Source organism: Diadema antillarum, unplaced genomic scaffold (assembly GCF_040938485.1).
Source record: "Diadema antillarum isolate AM-2024a unplaced genomic scaffold, OU_Dant_1.0 scf00000038, whole genome shotgun sequence".
NCBI classification, from domain to species: Eukaryota; Metazoa; Echinodermata; class Echinoidea; order Diadematoida; family Diadematidae; genus Diadema; species Diadema antillarum.
Window position 1 is genome coordinate 918,509 of NW_027270927.1, and position 21,565 is coordinate 940,073.

General features: G+C 41.4%; 1 protein-coding gene across 1 annotated transcript in view; it reads right to left on the reverse strand.

Moving 5' to 3' along the window:
* Positions 1–21,565, reverse strand: part of LOC139709577 (uncharacterized) — a 33,799-nt gene that overhangs the window by 8,414 nt on the left and 3,820 nt on the right. The window contains exons 2-4 of the mRNA XM_071621536.1: positions 15,995–16,084; positions 11,721–11,833; positions 285–9,332 (exon numbers count right to left, since the gene is read on the reverse strand). Of these exons, the coding sequence (XP_071477637.1) occupies positions 285–9,326 (9,042 nt within the window). The 5' untranslated portion in view covers positions 9,327–9,332; positions 11,721–11,833; positions 15,995–16,084. The remainder of the gene's footprint in view (positions 1–284; positions 9,333–11,720; positions 11,834–15,994; positions 16,085–21,565) is intronic.

A 21,565-nucleotide genomic window follows, 5' to 3' on the forward strand; every position in this document is an offset into this window, starting at 1 on the left:
TCAATGCATATATCATAGAAAAGAAATTTTGCATGCATTTTCAAATCATGAATCTTGGATCTCGCCAAACATGAGAAATCTCCTCATCCAGCGGTTCCAACACAAAAATTTAAAAAATTCATAACTTTTGCATCGATTGTGCAATTTTCCTCAAACTTTCACTGATGTGTTCTACTAATATTGTTGCATTTTCTCAATCCTTATGTTTATGAAGGTGACCTTGTCCTTTAAGTGCATGTGAACATAACTTGTTTACAGTATACATCACCTGAAATCACGCTTACCGTATCTCTAACTGGAGACTCCTTGTTGCTCATGCCATGTTGACGCATGTCAAGTTCTGTTTTAATGGCAGAAGATTTCAACCTCTGGATTGGCCTATTGGGAGATTTCCTTGACTTCTTGGACTTCTTTGATTTCTTTGCTTCTTTCTTCTTTAGTTTGTCTTTTTTTGACTTGAAAGTCTTAGACAAAATCTGGCGATCAGTATGATCCTTCCAATTTGAAAGGAGGGATTTCTTCAGTCTCGATGTCAGGGTATCTAGGGACATGTGACCTGACTTTTTTAAGTCCAGGTTTGCTGCCTCCTCATCCTCCACTCCCTCAATATCCACTATCTCCTCTTCATCCTGACCTATGTCTTCATCAACATTGACTACATCGATCACATCTTCATCTGAAACAGCATCGCCATCTGACTGTGGCACTGCATCATGTTTAGAAGATACTTGACCAATGGTATTCTTCACAGTGGGATCGTGCCCTTGCATTACTGGCGATGACATTTCCTCTGTAGCCAATGCTTTGCCATTGATGTTATCAGCTGAAGAATGAATATCTGCTGGTGGTGCCTCAAGATTGGTCTCAAAGTTCAACTCTTTCATCTCACAAGTCCTACTGAGATTGTGACAAATTTCATTAGGACTGAGAACTTCAGCCTCATCATGGCTGCTCTTGAGCTCAGATTCCTCTTCTTGTGTAATCTGATTCCTTTCCTGTTCCTGTGTAGCCGAGATAACTGAGGGAGCATCTTTGATAGCGGATGTAAAAGGATTGCCCGTCTGTGGATGCAACTGTCTCAGTGCTTCAGTTGTTGAGGGAGTCTTCAAGTCAGGATCTTTATCCTTTGCAGTGCTATCTACTTCCCGTACTTGTATAGCTGATGTTGTTGAAGGGGCATCCTCATCACTGGCTCTAGAAAGAATATATCTCTGTGTCGGTTCAGCGCTCTTTTCTGAGATTTCAACATCACAATCCTTCTGGAGGTTTTGGCAATCTTCACCAAGGTTGGGAACCTGGCAGTCATCCTTTTTCAAAGTAAGGATTACTTTGTTAGGAGACTGTCTAAGTGCTTCAGTGGTTACATGGAGATTCTTTGATGCAGACTGTCTAACCATTGTAAGTTTATCTACTTCTTTTACCACAGCTGATACTGTTGAGGGGGCATCTGAATGACTGACTGTGGAGAGAATGCTTTTCTGCAAAGAAGCTATGTTCCTTTCTGAGTTTTCCGCAGCATAATTTCTTGTAGGCTCTTGATAAACGTCACGATGGTGAAAACCTCGATCACCTGTTTGCAATGTGGAGACTTCTTTGCCAGGAGGCTGTCCATGTGCTTCACCTGTAATGTGACAATTCTTTGATCCCGGTTCTTTGCCATCTGTGGTCTGATCATTTTCCTGTTTCTGTGTGACTGAGGCTATTGGAGGGGCATCCTGGGATCTGGCAGTACCATCTACAAGGGTTGTGAGCTCCGAGCTATCTTCAACATCACATATTTGTGAAATAGCACCAGAATTAGTGACTGTTGAAAATATTCTGTTGTTTTTGACATCAGGAGTGCTATTGGATTGATTTGCCTTTCCTTCTGAAGGTGACTCAACATCTGCGGTAATGACATCATTCTTCACGTCAGGGCCACCAATTTTTGAAGCATTTTCCTTCTCTTCCACTGTTGCTGCTACCACTGGTTTCAGTACAGATGGAGGCTGTGATGTAACACTTGAAAGATCTGCACTCCTTCCTCTTTGTTCTGCGTCCTCTGAGGCTGGAATGTGTGATCTCTTCTGTGATGCTACTGCCCTTGAATCAGCAAAGTCTAATATCCTTCTAACAGGATCATCAACAGAAGAACCATTGTCTGGCTGTCTATCTCCACTATTTTGAATAAGTATCACATCTGTATTAGGCTGAAGTTCGACGAGGTGATTCTTACCCTCGTCCTTGGCTGATGGTACTACTGGCATAGAAGTCTCATCTGAATCAAAGGCAGCTGATAGTGGTGAAGATGTGGTTCTGTCATCTGAAATTTCACCCTTGAGACCACTCTCTCTACTATCCTCATTAAGAGCTGAGATTAACTCCTCGGCAGAATCGTCACTGTCATCAATTATTATGGGCTTCTGAGCAGAGGTATCACCAGCACTATTAGCACTGCCATGAAAGACTTCTGATCTTGCTTCTGGGGAGCAGTGAGTTACAGATTCAGTACAAGAACCAGTGTCAATTCCATGCAAACTTGACACGCACTGTGATAACGATTTTGGCCTTGATGCCCTTGGTGACTTGCAAGAATCACTTCTTCTCTTGACAGGTGTTGTTCTACTCACTTTCTTTTCCATGACAACTTGAACACCATCATGTCCCGACGTGAACCATGGGCCTTTCACTCCTACATATGTAGCCAACTCAGAACTCTTTGGCTTCTTTGGACTATGAAGCCACTCTGCACTCATTTTCCCTAGTTTACCATGGGCTGGATTACTTTCACCATCATCTAAAGATCTCTTGACAATTTTTGACAATGTGTCAAATTCTGGCAAGGAAGATGATAATTTGCTCATGGCAGCGAAATCTTTTTCCCTATCAGTGACAGCTTCAGAAACTCTTCCATCTCCATCCCCACAGTTCCTCCTGTGATCTGCTTTATGAACGTCTCCTTGCAATAGCTCACATGCAGAGTCTTCAAGCCTTTCATTACTGCTCTCTGGATTACGACAATCTTCACATTCCACAGGACGGCGAGTCTTATCAAACAACTCTGATAACTGAATTCTCTTGCTTATGTCTTTACAGTCTGTGCAGGCTGGCTTCTCAGGATTTTTCACAGGTGAATTAAGATTACATGTTTGATTCACACTTGTTGACTCCGAGGTCCTACCGCCAGAATTATTTTCTTGACTTAGGGGTGCATTTTCTACGGCTGCTGGCTTGAAGTGGCAAGGTGAAGTTTTGTGAGTCAAAACATTGCTTCCTTTGTCATCATCTAAGGCAGCAGTGCACAGTTCAGTCACAGGTTCCCTAACGCCATCCATGTCCTCTTTTTCTGCCTCTGGATTCACACTGGAATGAGCTATACCCACTGAAGGAGTTCTTGCACCTGCTAGTTTGCTTGTACTATTGCTCACAAACCTCCCATCAGAAGATTGTGGAGTTTTTAGTCGGCCATCATCATTGAATGTCACAGAAAAGTCAGTTCTGGTATCCTGAAATGAATATGCTGTCCTTGATTCCTCACATGGCTCAGACTTCTTGTAGGTCACAAAGATGGACACTCCATCAGCACTCTTTTCCAAAACCCATAATTTCAGGTTGTTTTGCTCTAGCTTCATGCTGGACTTTGATTGCAATAGTTGTACAATGGACAATAGAACTTCATTTTTGTTAGCTTCCCACATGCAGTCAGAAAAAATAGTCACCTTCACATAGCCCTCCTTTGTCTTGCCTGGGACAATAAGGTAACATGTCTTTGGTGGCCTCAGATCAGAAGGTTTCACTTCCTTAATGGACAAGATGCTCTCCTTTATTGCATCACTCACTTGGATGCTTTCAACAGAGTTTGATGATAATGTTACTCTTGACGTTTGGCCATGTCTGTGAAGACAGTCCTTTTGTACAGTATTGTTGTTTGGTCCGGATGTCACATGGATTTCCTGGTTCACAGGCAAAGCCTGAGCAGCAGGAGCAGACTCCCCCTTTTGCGCTACTTTGGCTAAGGATGATGATGCAAGCTGAGGGAGTGCAGCACTAGTTACTTGAGAAGAGAATGGTTTTGTGCCTTGAACATCTGAGGCTAGGCTTCCTTTCAGAGAAACAGAACTTCCTAGTTTTGAAGCTGCTGGCATATCTTGAGGAAGGGTTGCTTTTCCACACTTCTCCAGAGTTGTTGGTGCATGTGGAGGATGTGGAGCCAACTTCCGCACTGATGACTGACTTCCACATATCTGATATGTAGAAGTGTTTGCTCGCTGCTGAAATGATGATTGTGGCAGCTGAATTGTGACATTTGTTGTGCCTCTGGAATCAATTGTCTTCTTGGGAATTGGAGGGGTGCCCAGAATCTGCTGAATGCCTGATGGAGTGAACTGATATCTTGCAGGAAATGCTTGGTTCTTGAAGGCCAAAGAATCTCTTGTGTCAGAGCTAGCACTCACTCTTGGCAGTGCCATTGATGAAACTGACTGGGTTTTATTTTGTGCAGATTGTTTTGAGACTTGACCTAGATGCTGGGCAGAATTGGGTGCAGCAGGAACTATCTGTGCAGTAGAGACTACCTGTACAGCATGTGTCTCCTGTTGATTCCTCTTCAGTTTGAAAGTGACAGTGGCAGATGTTCCAGTTTGTGGTTTGGTACTATTTGTTTCTGCTGCTTTACCTCCTTGAGACTGTGCAAGTTGCAAAGGAATCAAGGCGACTTTACCTGGAGTTGCGCTCGATGAAATTACCCTGAATGATGGAAATGAGTCAAATGCAACTAGTATGTGGGCGCCATTTGGAAGTACAACAAGATTCATCAATTTGTTACCAATCACATACTGCTGTTTTACCGGAAGAAACGTTCCTGCTGAAGGTTTGTTTTCGGGCATCTTGGGGTTCTTGCCTTGTTGAGTCGAGCTTCGGACATGCAATTTCCTGAGACCACCTTCAGATGTTTCAGTTCCCTTCAAAATTTCATGTTGCCCATTAACACATATGAAATGCTGCCCAAATTGTGAGATGCTCTTCTGCTCTGGCTTCACCTGGCTCTTGTTATCTGCTGACTTTGTCCTTCCATCAGTTACCACAATATCACGGGCGCCAGAAATTGTCCTGCTGGAATCGCTTGTAGAGCCAAGGTTGTTATTGACTCCAGTTTCTGGGAGGACATTTAGCTGAGGCTCTCTGCGTTTAGTCTGCTTTCGCTTCCACTTAAGCCAATGTTCTGGCCTATCAGACAAGAATTGCCTAGATCGAGCACAAGTCCTTTGCAGAACTTCCTTTTCCACATCAGGAAGAAAGTCAAGCAATTTCAGTCTCTTTGGATTCACATCATCCTTCCAGTTCTTGTATGTTCCTCCATAAAACAACATGTCCTTTGTCACATTAGGGGGTCTGCGATTCCTGATTGGACCATAGGCCCCAGCATGTTTGCAACTACACTTAAACATGCAAGCAACCTTACGACAATGTACGCTCATATCTTGAATACTCCTTGATTCATTAAGGCTGTTACAAATGCAACCAAGGCGACAAAACTCTGGGCATTGCCTTGACATTGTTTTGGTTAGAGAAGACACGTCTTGAGTAATGTCACATTTTCGATTTCTTTCTTGGCTATGAACATGAAGCTCCCTATCTTTCCTTTCTCCTGTTTTGTCTGGCTGTCTTACAGAATGTACACCACTGGAAGATGTATTCTTTGCATCCAAAGTTCCCTCAATGTGATCTTTAACCGTGCTTTTACCATGGGCAGAAACGTCATGTGATTTGGGGAACAAAGGCTTTGACAAGGTTTTTCCATAGTAACTCCATGGAAGTTTGGGTAGTTTTGGAACAAGATCATGTGGCCCAGCACCAAAGGCATACTCTGTCCCAGGGTCAGTCTGTTTTTCTTTGAATGGCAGTGAGTTTGTGTCTTTTTGGCTTGGCGCAATGGCACAGGAGACACTTTTGGCCTTGGTCTTGTGCTTACTTTTCTTCTTCTTCACAGGCGACAGGAAATTATGGTGCTTCTCCTTGGGAATGGACTGTCTTGCATCATGCACTTGTACAGGTTTTTGTCTTTTGAGGGCCATTTCTAGAGTTTTCACAGAATGACTTTGAGAATTTGGCACTTTGTAGACAACTGTAGGCTTATTTGTAGAAACAGACGCAAGAGAAAGAAGGGGAGTTCCTTTTGATTTCTCAGTCACGAGCAAGTCATTAAGTGCATCGCTAACAAATGCAGACTTTTTGGAAGAAACTTCCTTTTCAAATGGTTTGAAGGGTTTGCTTTCCTCAATGGGTAGCCTTGAAGAAGATAGAAGAATAGGTTTGGCTGGTTGCGTTTCTGCTTCAGGTCGCCCATGCCGATCACTGGTCACTTGAGATGGCATCTGCAACTGCTGAACATTAACCTGCACTTGTGAGGTGGTGGCTTTTGAAGGCATTGAGATTTTCTTGGGTTTGGTTGATAAGGCGAGAGGGCTCTGTTCAACATAATCAAGATTGGTATTGCTCGCTTTGGATTTAGAAATGAACTTCATTTTCAATGATGGCCGGTCGCTTGTCTCTGCCAAACAGCCAGGACTTATTTCCCATTCTCTACAATCTGGCGATTGTGTCTTTTCATCTCTGGTTTTAGTTTCAACACTGGTTGGCTGCTTCTTTACTTCTCTTGGTTTGGCTTTGCTGGGGCTCTTTTCATTATTCACTGCTGCATTCATGGCTAAGGGAGGTGAAAGCAGTTGCTGCTTGGGTGACTTCATCACACTGGCCTTTGTTTTCCCTGGAGTTCTATTCTCCAGATCTGCTGTCCAAACTTTCACTACAAGATCATGCTTCTTGATTGTTTTCATGTTAAGTCCTCTCCTTCTCAAAGCAGGATGGATGACATCAGTGTTTCCACTAGTACCCATGTAAAAACGGAAGCGGTTCTCCATGGCCCTTATCCGCTCTCTGATCGTTCTCTTTCTCCTCTTTACATGCATGATTTGTCTCCGCTTCTTGTACGAAATCTTGGCATCATGCGCCACCTTCTTCCTCTGCATCTTGACCTTTGCCATTTTGGCATATGAAAGCAAGTCTTCCATTTTTTGAAAAGAGAAGAATGTCAAGTCATCTAATATATCTGCCCCGAGGTCATCTGTGGCAAGTAAATCTTGCTTTCCAACAGCAGGCTCTTTGTCATGTGAGGATGCCATTTCTGGAACTAACTCTGGAGGTCTGTTGTTGACATCACCATTGCCTTTATCTTGCACATTTTCCATGTGGTCAGCATCACTCTCTGGAATTAACCTGGGAATGGCACATTCTTCCTCACTAGGCACAGTCACCACAGTGTCCTCTTGTTCAACAGCATTCTCTGAGTAGTTTTCACCAATGCCCTCAGGAGGAGGAGAGGACTTTGCCTCTTCTGTTTTCTGAGCTTTATCAGGCTGTTCTGACAGGCCATGCCCAGACTCCATACCAAAGTCCGCTACACTCTGTTCACACTGACTTGCATTTGCACTACTGTGAGCCTTGCTTGGAGGTGTGACATTACTAGTACTGAAGAGGCTGAAAATATTTCTACTTGATCCTGGTGCACTCTTTGCAGTATCACGAGCAACATTGTCAACATTTTCTACAGGTTCTTCTCTGACAGGAAGTTGGACTTCTTTCAGGGCTATTTCATCCTTTCCATTTCTGACTTCACTCTCCAGCAAGCTATCGAGTTCCTGAAGAAGATGGTGCTTGTCTAGCCGCTGCTTTTGTGGAGTAGACGGTGACTCTTCTTTGGCATTTGCTTTATTCTGGCACGGACTTAAATGGCTGTTGATTGTGTCTCCCTTGGCATGTTCACTAGAGTCTGACTCTTTAACATGTTCAACTTCCGATTCTGCTTTTGATTCCTCTTCGACACAATCTGAGGACTTTGATGGTAAACTGGGCACCACACAAGATTGACTTGGCAAGACTACATCTTCATGACTGGCTGTGCTGTCCTCTGTTTTGCTTTGTATGTTTTCAGCATTTGCTATGGTAGTATTCTTCTCAGCACTTGAGGCATTATCACTTGCGGAACTTTGCGACTGCAAGCTCCACACACGTAGAACCCGCCCTCCAAACTCCCCGTCATCTTGGTCACTTTCCCGTTTGTTGGAACCTCCAAGGACATCAAGAGGATCACCTTCATCAATCACAAGGTTGTCACTGTCCTCATCGTCACTGTCCACTTCTGCAGAAGGCTCCTCTCTAGTAGCGATACATAATGTCAATGGTGATGGAGAAATCGAGAAGTCTTCTTTGTCTTCTCCTCTTCCACCTTTAGCTGAGCTGCTCTCTGCTGCTAATGTTTTGGAATGCAACTTTGCTGAATTCTCTTCCGACTCTGTATGCTTGAGACCACTCTCATGTGGTTTGCATGTTGTGATAGCTGTGGGCCCATCTACTTCCTGAATCACTGACTTGTCTTTGAGTCCCTCCTTTTCATTCATATCACCAAGTCCTTTCTTTGAGGCACCACTCGCTGAATCCTCTGAATCTCCTGCTGCCGATAATTTCTTTGAGGCACTATCAGATTCGCCATTAATTGGTAACCTATCACTACAACAACGTCCTTCACCCACTGGAGACTTGTCATCTGATGTCGCTTTTCTTTCTGTGTTGGGTTCAGCAGTTTCTTGTAAGTTATAGTCTGATTTCTCTGGTGATGTTTCATCCTCAACCTTTTTTCCCAGACTTGCAAAGATATTAAGTGATTTGCGAAGAGGTTTTATCTTGGAAAAAAGATTCCTAGTGGAATTAAAAGTGACCTTCCTTTGCACTGCTGATTCAGATGCTTGTTGACCCTCACTTTCACTTTCCTCTGGTTGCCGAGATAAACCACTAGAATGAATTGTGCCATCGACCCCACTTTTTGCATTGTCATGTGATGCATCCAGTCCATTTCTCTCAATAGCTTTTGGAGATGCGAAAATGGACCACAGACTGCGCTCATCCGTACTTTTCTTCTCAGCCACTGGAATTCCATTCATACCAAGGTTCTTTGCCTCACAGCCAGAAGCCGAAGTGTTCTTGGAGTTCCCTGTGGTCTTGGCCAAGGATGACGGGGAAGTGGGAGGGGACCAGTTGTCCTGCTCATCATGATGAACCCTTGCTGTCAGGGACCAACCTGCCCGCTTCCCGGCATGTAACCCCTTGGAGGGAGTCACATGTGCACAAGTCCCGTCAGTCTTCTTCCCAAGCCGCCATTTCAGTGCTTCCCTCAGCCTCAGCTGTTCCTGGTTGGCTACACTAGGCTTTCCACTGTGGGTGGACTTCCTGGCATTACTCTTCAGCCTAATGGAATCCATGACAGCTGTGCATTGGACAGATGCTGCAATCATTGGAGGCTGCAATATCAAAACAAAAAGAGGGGAAGACTTATAATACAGCTCATTTCACACGTTATTCCCTTTCTTTCACAATGCCCAAGTACGGTGCACAGTCTCATGTTAATGTAGGTGTGCATCTCAAATACAGACTCAAACAACTGGATGAGAAGACTACAACAATCTGTGACATTATGATAATGGAAAGTGATATACAATGTAAAAATGTTTGAACAAAGTTGCTTTTTTTCATGAAAAGTACCTCCCTAGATGCAATACTGATACAATGTATTGTTAAGGGCAATATAATTCCCCCTGCTTTCTGAAAGGGGTATAATAAAGTTGAAGGCTCTTCTACTATGCCCTGACTGTATTATGCTGGAAAAATACAATACAATCAGATCATTTACATGTTGCGCCCTTACACAGTCAGTGACTGGTGTCACAGCACTTTACAACAAAATTCAGTCACAGATTGGCATCAAAAAGGAAAGCCTTAAATTCTTCTTGAAGACATCAAGGGATGCGGAAATGCGGATGAACCGAGGTAGATCATTCCACAATCGTGGTGGAGCCTTCACAAAAGCAATGTCCCCCGCTCTACTGATTGTTTTGGGTACATGGAGGTGCTACATACACTGCACTAGAACGAAGTCCAGGGCAAGCAGAACAGTATGGAATGATTAGAGATCTAAGATAAGTAGGAGCTTTCCTTTGAAGACACTTGTACACAATTGTCAAGACCTTGAAAGCAATGCACAGTGCGACTGGTAGCCAGAAAGGGGGTGACATCACGCCTACGGCACATGAAGATGAAAATACTAATTTTCTGTACATTTATGTATAGTTTTTCAAACATGAAACAATAATGTCACATAAACATTACAAATTCACAAGTTTTTCAATGTCCATTGTCTAATTTTCCTCAAACTTTAATGTGTTTTATGGATATTTACTGCATTCATTCAATTCCCATGCATATTTAGGTTTCAACAGGGCAAATCCTTTGTGATCATAACCTATGTTACACAATGGCTTACAAGATGGCAAGTCATTACCCTGAATAGAAGAACTATGAAAAAAAAAAGTGCATTTTTAAAGAATGGTTTTTATGGTAACACAGTAAGTCTCATCCATCAAAACAAAAGGTCAAATTCAAAGGGACAAAGAATACAATTTTGTACCATTTGACTTGCATGAAACTTGACTTCAAACATGGAATTAACAATCATGTTTTTAGTCACTGATTCAGGGTTGAATTTTGCAGACTGAGCCAAGTTTTTAACTTGTGCAAGGTTGACTTTATAATAGGTGACGTTGACTGTATTTTGAAGTGTGAAGTTTTCACTGGATTTTGACAATCATCATGATAATAGATCTACAAAAATACTGTGCCTGGGAATATTCATGTGCTATCACATTTGTCATACTTATGCCTTGATTACTAGAAAATGGGGTGCAGACTTTATGAAAATGTCCATACTTTAAATTCACTTCGCTACATTTATCAAAGCCCATGTGAATATGGTGTAGAATTGCCCTTTAAATAGGAATACAAAGTATCACTGTATTTCCTTATCTCCCAAGGTTGTGAATGAAAAGATGACACTATGCAGCAAAATACAGAGGACTACATCAGATGTTTTGATAAATAAACAACATGCACTGTAGTCAGGATGTGTACTGGGGAGATGATGAGGGAACTGCTATTTCTTTGGCATCTCTAACAGTCATACAAATTTCCTGGGCACTGAAGTGTGAAAATGTCAAACATATACTGGCACTGATTGCATCGTGTTGCCATATGTACAGTATGTCATGTGCACAATCGTCACACCCTTCCTATACTGCAAGGAACCTACTGAGGGCGCTACACCTGGTTCAAGTTGATGGAAATTTGAAGTCTTGAAGGGTAACCATTGAATTTTGGACAACAAAATACAGGTACTTAGTCCGCATGTTAGCATTCTGGTGACAATGTCAATGACAGCCTGACTGTAGAGCCTGGCAATTTAGATTCAAGCTTTGGTTGACAGAACATTTTTGACCTGATGGTATGCCCATGTACTTGATCACAAAATTGTGCAGTTATTTTCTTGTTGCCACTTTTAATAATAGTGTACTGTACCTTCCTTCCCATGGTCACCCCCTCCCCCTTAACGTCATGTCCATTAAAGACTAGGCTGTGTACTGCAACTGACTGTAGCCATACACCCACAGAAAATAATTCATCTAAAATCAAATTAAGGTCAGTACAAGATTCACGTTATCCCTTTTCATTTGGCGATTACTCTCAGACATTATCGATGTTGCTTGGTGATCTTGAATGAGTGATACCCATTCGAGTATACGGTGTGGATTGGTGAAAAATGCTTCTTCAAGAGTTACGCTACCACACACTATACTTACGCACAGGTGGACTGGCTTGACGAATGCTACACAGACTGAATGAGGGAGAATCCAGTCCCTCTCCACATGTTCAATTTCAAATAGTGCTCATGGTCTGCAAACGAACTTCCAACCTAAAGACAGGAAAGAAACAAACAAAAGACAAATATCATCACAAAAAGCTTCCACATGGATCTGTAGAGTTTGTATTTATGTACCGATGACCCTTCCACACCAATACCTGGACACAATGATTTCTCATAGTATTTTGAACTTTGATGCTCTACATATATTTTTGGCTCTTTGTAATTCAGACGAGAGATAATATTTGGATTTCATAATGAAGGCCACATTTCTTTAATTTGAGCCAAATCTTATTTTGCAGTGTTTTGATGATAAAAAGGATCAAACATATTATATGTCTTCAAGATTGTTCTCAGAAACTGATTCATACATTGTATCTCTCCTATCTACACAATTTAATCAATAACACACATCCATATATACACTACAAATGTACACACACTGTATTAGCAGGTAGAATCATGGGATACCTCTGTTTGATTGGCGGGAACTGGTACTCAAAATCTATTACATGTACCACCACACTGGTCCCCTCTACTCCCCATTTTATCATGGGATGGGTTATGACATTTACTGTAATCAGGGAGGTTAATACTGCATGGCCAGTGTAAAGTTTATTTCTAGACTATGATCATCCCCCCCCCCCCAAAAAAAAAATGTACACACACAAAAGAAGAAGAAGAAGAATAAAGGATGCACATCAACACTACTGAAGAAGTCTGCCTCAGCTATTATATGGATCTCTACAATAAAACAAGCACTGCCAGGTTAGCAGGAGGGGGGGGGGGGGGGGGGAGGTAAGGGAAGAGAGAAAAACTGGGCAAGTGTCATTTCTTTAGTTTGCAGGCACAGACCCTTGTTGATCGCAAAGGAGCCTGCGCACGCCAAGACTATTACACATGCACCACTGGCACTGTGCAGCTTGTTGGGAGAAGAGCTACAACACAGGGCCTATGGCACAGTAGTTTGCAGGCACAAACCCTTGTTGGTCGTATAGGAGTCTGCATAAGCCAAGACTAATACACGCAACACTGCACTGCAGCCTCTCCCTTGTTGGGAAAAGCTACAACACAGGGCCTATGGGACAGTGCCGAAGTGGTGCATATACAGTAGTAGTCTTGGCGCAGACTCCTTTACGACCAACAAGGGTTTGTGCCTGCAAACTAATGGGACAGCGCCAGTGCACCATGGTGAATGTATAACTAGTCTTGGCACAGACTCCCAATCATGACCAAAAAGGCTTTGTGCCTGCAAACTAGCTACCATATCCCCGTGATGCACACTCATGTGTCACTCTCACTTGCATGACTACACACTCACACACAGAGACTATAGCTCTAACCTCACTCCACGATGATAGAGGCTCTTGATCAATTCTGATCACAACAGCAGAAATCACAAAGCTATACAGCTATAGGCTTACTACAGTTATGTCCTGTTTATACCAATTGATGCCGAGGGAACAAGCTTCCTGGATGAAACAATTTATGCATACAGTACAAAATGATGCAATTTACATCAAATGTCATGGCCATTCAACAGTCAATTAAACACAGTCAGTAGTAAGGGCTTCTTCAACAACTATCTGGGATGAAATGGTCACAACTATACATCATCATTTCTCCAATTTTCCTCATTTGGTCTCTATACACATTTTTTTTTTCCCCCGAGGGAGGGGAGCATACCAGTAGTTTTTTCTTAATATTATCCATTCCATTTCCATGTATCCTGTAATCTTGCGACTACTGTATACACCAAATATTTCGCGAGGATTTTATTTTCACAAATTTCGCGAGTCAGGTGCTATTCGCAAAATTAAAGACACACAAAAATATTGACTCGATCTGATCCCGAATGTGAATGTGACGTACACGTGTACACTTTTCCGTTCAGTACAGGACTCCACGATCGTGTCATCGTCGGGAATTCCCGATTTCCAAAAATTTAGACTCGCGAAATATATGGTGTATACAGTAATTGATGGAAGTGGAGGGAAGGGAGATTGTTACCGTATCAGTTTCATGATACTATAGAGCCACACAGGATTGACAGGACTGATTCTCAGCACTGGCAGATGGGTAAAAGTTGGCATGGCCTCTTTCGTGTTCTAAACAGCACTGCATGAAAGTGTCATTGAATGGAGAAGCAATTCTACTGCCAATTGTATTTTCCATAATTGGGTGTTTATGTCAAAAAGGTTACTACACGTTGTACACTTGTAAATAATTTCTTTGGTTAATAAATAATAGAAAAGGGCAGGATCTATAAATGAGTGGGATTAAAATGTTCTATAAATTGATTTTGCAGCAATTGTGCTCTTTATACACAATGCACAAAATATGCAGTGGTGTATAGATAAATGCTATAGGCCTACTAGTTCAAGTGTGTTATCACCAGCACAACAGCTGTGGGCTGTGTGCAAAGTTCAATGACACTGGCTGCACGACCAGTCATGAAGACAGCTTTTCATAGACTTCTCTGGAAAGCATTAAAAGTCATGAGAGGGAAGACCTGAAACATCATTTTCTGAGAGACATTATTGGCACATAAACTGTTTGAAACTTCACATCATATTAGGGTTGCCCTGTCAGGTGTCAACACCATAGAATGTCAGCCTAATAGATGTCATATCACAATACCAGGTACCAGGTACTGTTCTCTGCATAAATTTACAGAGGAAAGCATTTACTGTACTGGTACTGCACTTTCCATTCTATGCTGTTTGCTTCACCCATGTCTCTTGACTACACAAACTGCCAATGCCTGCTGTGTGATATATCACACACAATTTTGTGAATTGATAGCGACCTATTAAAGATCTGTGTGAATCGCACAATTTCGACATCCTTGGTCAGTTTGAATTCACATTTTTCATGATCAATGCTAATATGGGCGTGCCCACTGAAACAATTCTGCTTTACTGTAGGCCTGCAAGTGGCACTCTACCAAAGCTGGAGTTCATCTATTTTTTTGTATGGTATGTCTACGACTGCTTCCGACATCACCCATGCTGTGGACGCCGAGTACGGTGACAAGGTGGATTGTTGGGTGCCTACCAGTAGCTACTACGCAATTTTTGCACAGATCAGAGGGAATCAATCCCACTACATGTAGGCCTACATGGCAAGATCTGTTTTATTGGGCGCAAATCGCACAGTGAGCATTGGCCTTCACTAATTCTTACATCACTATATCAGGGCTGCCAATACTGGAAACTATAGTTGAGAGTGAGACTCCCATAGGCCAATGCTATAATTTAGGAGTCAAAATGAGTGAGATCAATAGAAATGCATGCAAATGAAATAAAGTTTTAGAGTGAGAAAGGACCAAAATGTGTGAGTCTCACGCTCAATGCATGAGAGTTGGCAGCCCTGCTATTATGCATCAACAAGACATACGTTGTACACCCTCTGATGAATATGAAATAAGTGTTACACAAATCCACTGTACTAAAAATGAATGCAACACGAGGTGCACACATCAATACAAGAATAAGTACTGTGCTCAAAGGCAGCAGTGTGCTACTCTTGCTGCAAATGCAATCAATTATTCATGAAATGCATTAAAGTGCATGTACACTAGAGATACTGTACGCATAGGTTCACAAAATGGACTCAGTACCTAGTACTTTGCATGTGGACAAATAGTCAATGCATCCAAACCTCTTGAAGTAATCCATTTTTTATGTCTACGCTTTTTATGAGACTAGCTGGAAAAAACAACATACTCACAAAGACTTTGTTTCTGCAACAGTTTGTTCAGCATTAGGCATAATATAATAATGGCTACGTTTTGGTCACATAAACAATGTCAGCATGCCGACATTGGAAAACAGCAAAATGCTGGTCGCACGCAGTCATTCTAAATTCATCACAGGACTGCAGACTATTTCATGAATCATGTCTACTCTGTGCTCAATGGATCGTCAAGTTACAATAGCAATAGTATCGGTATGCAAGTTTTCATCTACTGTATAAATGCCGTATATTTTGATAGCGAGTCTAAATTTTTACCAATCAAGACTTCCCTACGATTTTGAGAATGGTTAAATATGATATCGTGGCATCCTGTTGCATTCATATTGGGATCACAGTTAATGTTATCACGTGTCTTTAATTTGCAAATAGCAGCTGACTCGCAAAATTCGCGTAAAATAAAAACTTCCTGAAATATTCAGTGTATGTAGTACAAAATTTTTTCTGCAGTCTTACCTGTTTTCAAAGACATCATGAAGGAGCCTGACAGAGCGCCTTTTTGAGCAGGTGGTCTTTACAGCCAGGGTCATTCACACATGAGATGGTCTGGAAGCAAAATACATAGTACAGCATGTTCATGTAAATTAAATGAAATAATAAATTAATGGTGTAATGGACATGTGATGATGCGATATGCTGCATACGGGCTGATAGGCATCTGATTGCCACTCAAGGAAAAAAACAAACCCCAAAACAATGGATTTGGGGGTCCTTTCTAAAATGAAGACAACAATGGCAACAGTCCCAAATATATATAGCAAAAATAAATAGCTTTTGAAAATTGTTTGTTTGTTTTTGTTTTTTGCAATGCAATGCAGTGTGAAAACGGACAACTCCTGTGTCTGAATGCGGCTTCTGGGTCAACTCCATGCAAGAGTGCAGTGACAAGAAGTTCTTTGTATCACAACAGCACATGAGAGTTCCAATTGTAACAATTTCAACTCAAAACAAAAACATCAGCTGTGCATGGTCATTTCTCAGTGTGAACGACATCAATCGAGGGCAATAACAGGAATTAAACTCTGAATCACATACGTACGTCTTGATGCTGAATGCTCTTCCCCCACCCCCAACCAGAAAAGAGAGCATGCACACACAGAAAAAAAAAAAATGCATACACTGCAGGTAGAAAAAGCTTCAATCAGGGATGCAAGCGTGAGAGAGACCCCTCAGGGATAGACAATAGAGGTGTCAGGGTCACACAACAGGCACAAACCCTTGTTGGTTATAGAGGAGTCTGCACCAAGACTACTACATGCACCACTGGTACTGTAGCCAACTTATGTTTGCAGGCACAAACCCTACATGTAATACATGTGTAGTCATAAAGGAGTCTGCACCAAGACTACTAGATGAACCATAGGCACTGTGGATGTACTGTACAGAGAGCCAGTGCAGTGGTGCATGATAGTCTTGCCGCAGACACCTTTACGACCAACAAGGGTTTGTGCTTGCAAACCACCGACAGTACGGTAGCGTAGTCCTAAGTACTGTAAAAGTGGATGTATAGGTACTGTACCAGTAAAACACAATATTTTCTTGGCATGAAATGTTCGTGAGTTGCCTCTAACATTCAATGCATATAGTAGTAGACAAGACCTTAATTTTACAAAACTTGACTCTCATGAAATTCGCGAAACTAAAAATGCAAGCTAATGCTCCTCATTTTACAGTGACATTATGTTCGCGTGACTAATTTTGTGCACTCAGCTGGGCGAGGAGAGTTTTGCATGTTTTTAATTCTGCAGAATCAAGACATCAACTATTGGAATTTGGAACATACACAGGCAGCAAATATATTTTCGCGCCAGTTTCTGGTGGCGCAAAATGCCGGAAAAATTCAACACCGCAAAAATGTCTAAGAGCAGCTGGGACTGAGAATATGCAGTGGATCAACCCCCGCCCCCCCCTTTTAGCATATCATGCAATCTCATTCTGGTGCATTTGTTTTGTGAAAATTCTTCTCTTCTTTTTCTTCTGTGTGTTTTTAGGGTTAACGCGTAAGGCACGATCCTTGACGCTTGTGGAACATGCATGGGGCTAGTCTGACGTCCAATGTTTGAGACTTGAATGGTACAGTGTGGGTTCATGAATTCGATATATCACCTACATCTGTACAACTGTTGTATACATACTTGTTTGTGATTAACATACTGTAAAACCAGAAATTTTCACGAATTTTGTAAGCTGGGCCCGATTCACAAAATTGAAATGCTCACTGAAAGTTCCTGTCTCCTCACAGATGTACATACACTCACTGAATGCCCATGGCAATTTGTGAAAATTTCATGTCACGAAAACAGGTCGTTGGCTCTACAATGACTATGTATACAATTTGCACAAATTTCATGCCACAAATATTTCCGGTTTTACAGTAAGGTGCGAACATTCACATGCCACAAGCAATATTTATTTTTTTATTTATTTATTCAGTCTTTTTTCAACAGGGTAGCCCCATCAGTAGGCAAGTACTGTTCTTACTGGGGGCCCTGCACAAACAAACATTACAGTTGACAAGACAGAGACATATATACATCAAATACAACACACTGTATGTGGACAGGTACAATTCTTCCACTGAGTCCCCTACATTTAGTGGCTCTTAGGACATGAAAAACTGAACATTTCTTAATGCAGTTACATCCATAATCTCAATACTGTACAGAACTTGATCAGTCAGGCAGAGCGACCAACACAAGCCTATTCGCAAATGTACTATGATAACTAACCATGCTAAGCTTAGTGTCGGTCTACCACATCTACAAGATACAGTAATTTGATCATCGGTACGTGAAGTTCCGACACAATACTCCCTCCATGTACAAAAATTGTAGTGTACAAGTTACCCAATCTCTATATTATACCCAGTATTAGTAGTGCATTGTAGGAGGATGCATGTGCTCTCAGTGTGCCACTACTTTTAATTGATCATGGAGTCCAGTATGACATTGAGGTGATACAGTACAAAATGCAGAAAAGAGCAATTCTCAGGGCCTATCGAATATCTGGGTATCAAGCAGGAACTGGAGGAAAAACAAACCTTGCTGTATTTTTGAGACAAAATTATCTGCCGGTACTTTTCTGCCATAATTGGCTTTGAAATTCAACGAAACTGTCAGATATATTCCATCTGAGCGTATTTCTCAAAGCCACAGAAGAAATGCTATATTGATATAAATTATAGGAAAGAATTGTAGAAAAAGGACTCTGAATGCTGAGCGTTTTTCTTGTGTACATCACAGCCACCAGACTGATAATGCACTTTCCTATAGCTGCACCACATGCACAGTGTGCCACTACACTAATCAGCCACAGCTCGTTAAAGTCGCACAGCGTTTGCAGCAACACCGATTTCTGTCGTTATGGTTTCGAGAGAAAATTGCATGATATACAAACCCAACAGAATTATAATGTATTATAGGCCCTACGTATTATACCTTGTTGATGACTATCTACACTGTACAAAGGATACCGAGAATTGGTATTATAATCCATGCTGAGGCATTGCATGCTGTCATGAGTGCAGATCTAGTGTGTATGCTTTATTCATGAAAGTTACAAATGTACATTGAACCACTGGACATTTCAATAAAACTTGACATCATACATTGAAGATATGTAAGTCTGCATGAAGCCATGTAAATTCTGTTGTCTAAGCTACTACAAATGTAGCAGTAGCATTCATCACTTTTTCGTAAACATTTAGAAGAAAGGATAAAGTCTCAGTGGAGCTACATGTAGCTTATTCCTCATTTAAAATTAACCTGTTGAAGACTGGTCCTGAGTATCGGTACTCAGGCAGGTGTCTATTGATGGGAAATGTGTGTTGTAGCAAAATCAAAACGTCCTCAATGGGTTAAAATTGAGAGCTGGCTAGACTCATGTAGCGATCAGTGTGTCACTGTGTGTTTAGTTGGTAGAATGTGTGGTGATGGTGTATTTAAATGGTTGTTTTAAAATGCACATGGCGCGATTGTCTGCGTCCACATGTGCAGTGCTGATAAAGGCAAATTGATCGTTCACTTCACATAAAACATATTAAAACATAAACCACAGACGCTCTGTCGCCTTTTAGCACCACACAATTTCTTTAGAATATTATGTAAATCTATACATTTCAAAGAGCACTCGCATATTTATCTCAAAACTACCATTTTCTAAGCAATTAGGGCAAGAAATGTCAACTGTATAACAAGCTCAGAAAATGTATCTATTTTGAACTGACAAAGTTTCAGTCCAAAGAGATGTGATTACAAACTGGTACTTGATGTCTCTTGCAGAATGACTACATGTGTAGTCTCAGCACATGACCCTACCATTACATCATACATGTACTTTGCAGCCGCTTGCAGCTAACGACTATCAAATTTTCAATTTTTGACCTATAAACAGTTTGCATGATGACAAGTTGAAATATATTTTGCCAAACGCACTGTTGAAAATTGGCAGAAAGTGGGAGACAAACTACGTGATAAAAGTTGATCACAGTCTTGCATGCATGGAATTACACTCCAATTGCACCGTATACGTATCTCATGGACATAGCATGTGTGGCTGTTATTTTCGTGAGGGTTCCATTTTCATGAATTTCGCAAATCGCAGTTGGATCGCAAATTTAATAAAACACAAAAATGTCTCTGTGCGCAAGGATTATTGTGCATTTATGATAGGGTAGGTGTCACTTCGCAAAAATAACATATCGCGAAAATGTCCACGAAAATATCTGTAAGCGAAAATATTAAGATACATCAGCATACAGAATCGACTGCTAGCATTAGTACATTGTAGCAACCCCTGTTAACATGATCCTGTTCCTGCCGCAATTCTCTGAGAGCCTTCAATGCCCCCAAACGAGATTCTTTTTGCGAACCGACAGAGAATGGACAGGTTGGTAATCCACCTGTGTGAAAGCAGTCAAGCAGTACATATCCTATATCTTGAATAGAGAGTGCGCTGATGGGCTCACAAACTCTTTTGCTATGTCCATGGCACAAAACAAGGTACCTCTACTGTAAGAGAGGAAATTTTCTCGGTGTTGAAATGTTCAAGCATTTTGCGCAACCAGAAACTAGCGTGAAAAGAAAAGCACGCGAATATTTTTGCTTGCCATATACAATGCATCAGTATGGTACTTGATGTCTTGATTCCGCACAATTAAAAACATGCGAAACTCTTCTTTCCCGGCAGAGCGCAAAAAATTAGGCGTGCGAAAATATCCACTTTTACAGTACCTGAATGGGGCCAGCGAAACAAATATTCTACTCAGCTCAGCCTTGATTGCTACGTATTCTTATGAGTTTTATGGCACAATAAGTGCACACTACATTGGAAAAACGGTAATACTGTATTCATCGAATATTTCGCGAGATTTTTATTTTCGTGGATTTCACGAGTCAGGCGCTATTCGCGAAATTAAAGACACATGAGAATATTGACTCTGATCCCAATGTGAATGTGATGTACGCGTGTACACTTTTCCGTTCAGTACAGGACTCAACAATCGTGAATTTAACCAGTGCTCGCAAAACCGTTGGGTATTCCCGATTCGCGAAAATTTAGACTCGCGAATCATATGCCGTATAGGTGTATGATACAGTAACTAATACTGTGATACACACAATTTTCATACTGAAAGAAAACAGACCTATACCGACTGAAGAAACTATATAATCTTTCTATCAACGCAATTTTTCTGGGCTGTTTATCACGAACTCACAGAATTTAGGCCATGAATGCAGGCACTCGTCTACATTTTGGGAACACACATGCACAGACGAAACTAGCAAATAGACCATCAATTATATTCTTTTTTACATGGGTGCAAGGAAAAGATTAATAATAGTATCAGATAGAGTAGGTCTATAGTGTACATTTGTACATTTTGTGAGACCTAGTAACACAAGGTACATGAACACGTTGTATACTTGGGACGTGTCTAGGTTTCATCAAGACAGCAATTACGTATTATCAAAGAATAACATCTTGCCTTCCAATCCTTCAAGACTAAAAAGGAATAGACATAAATTA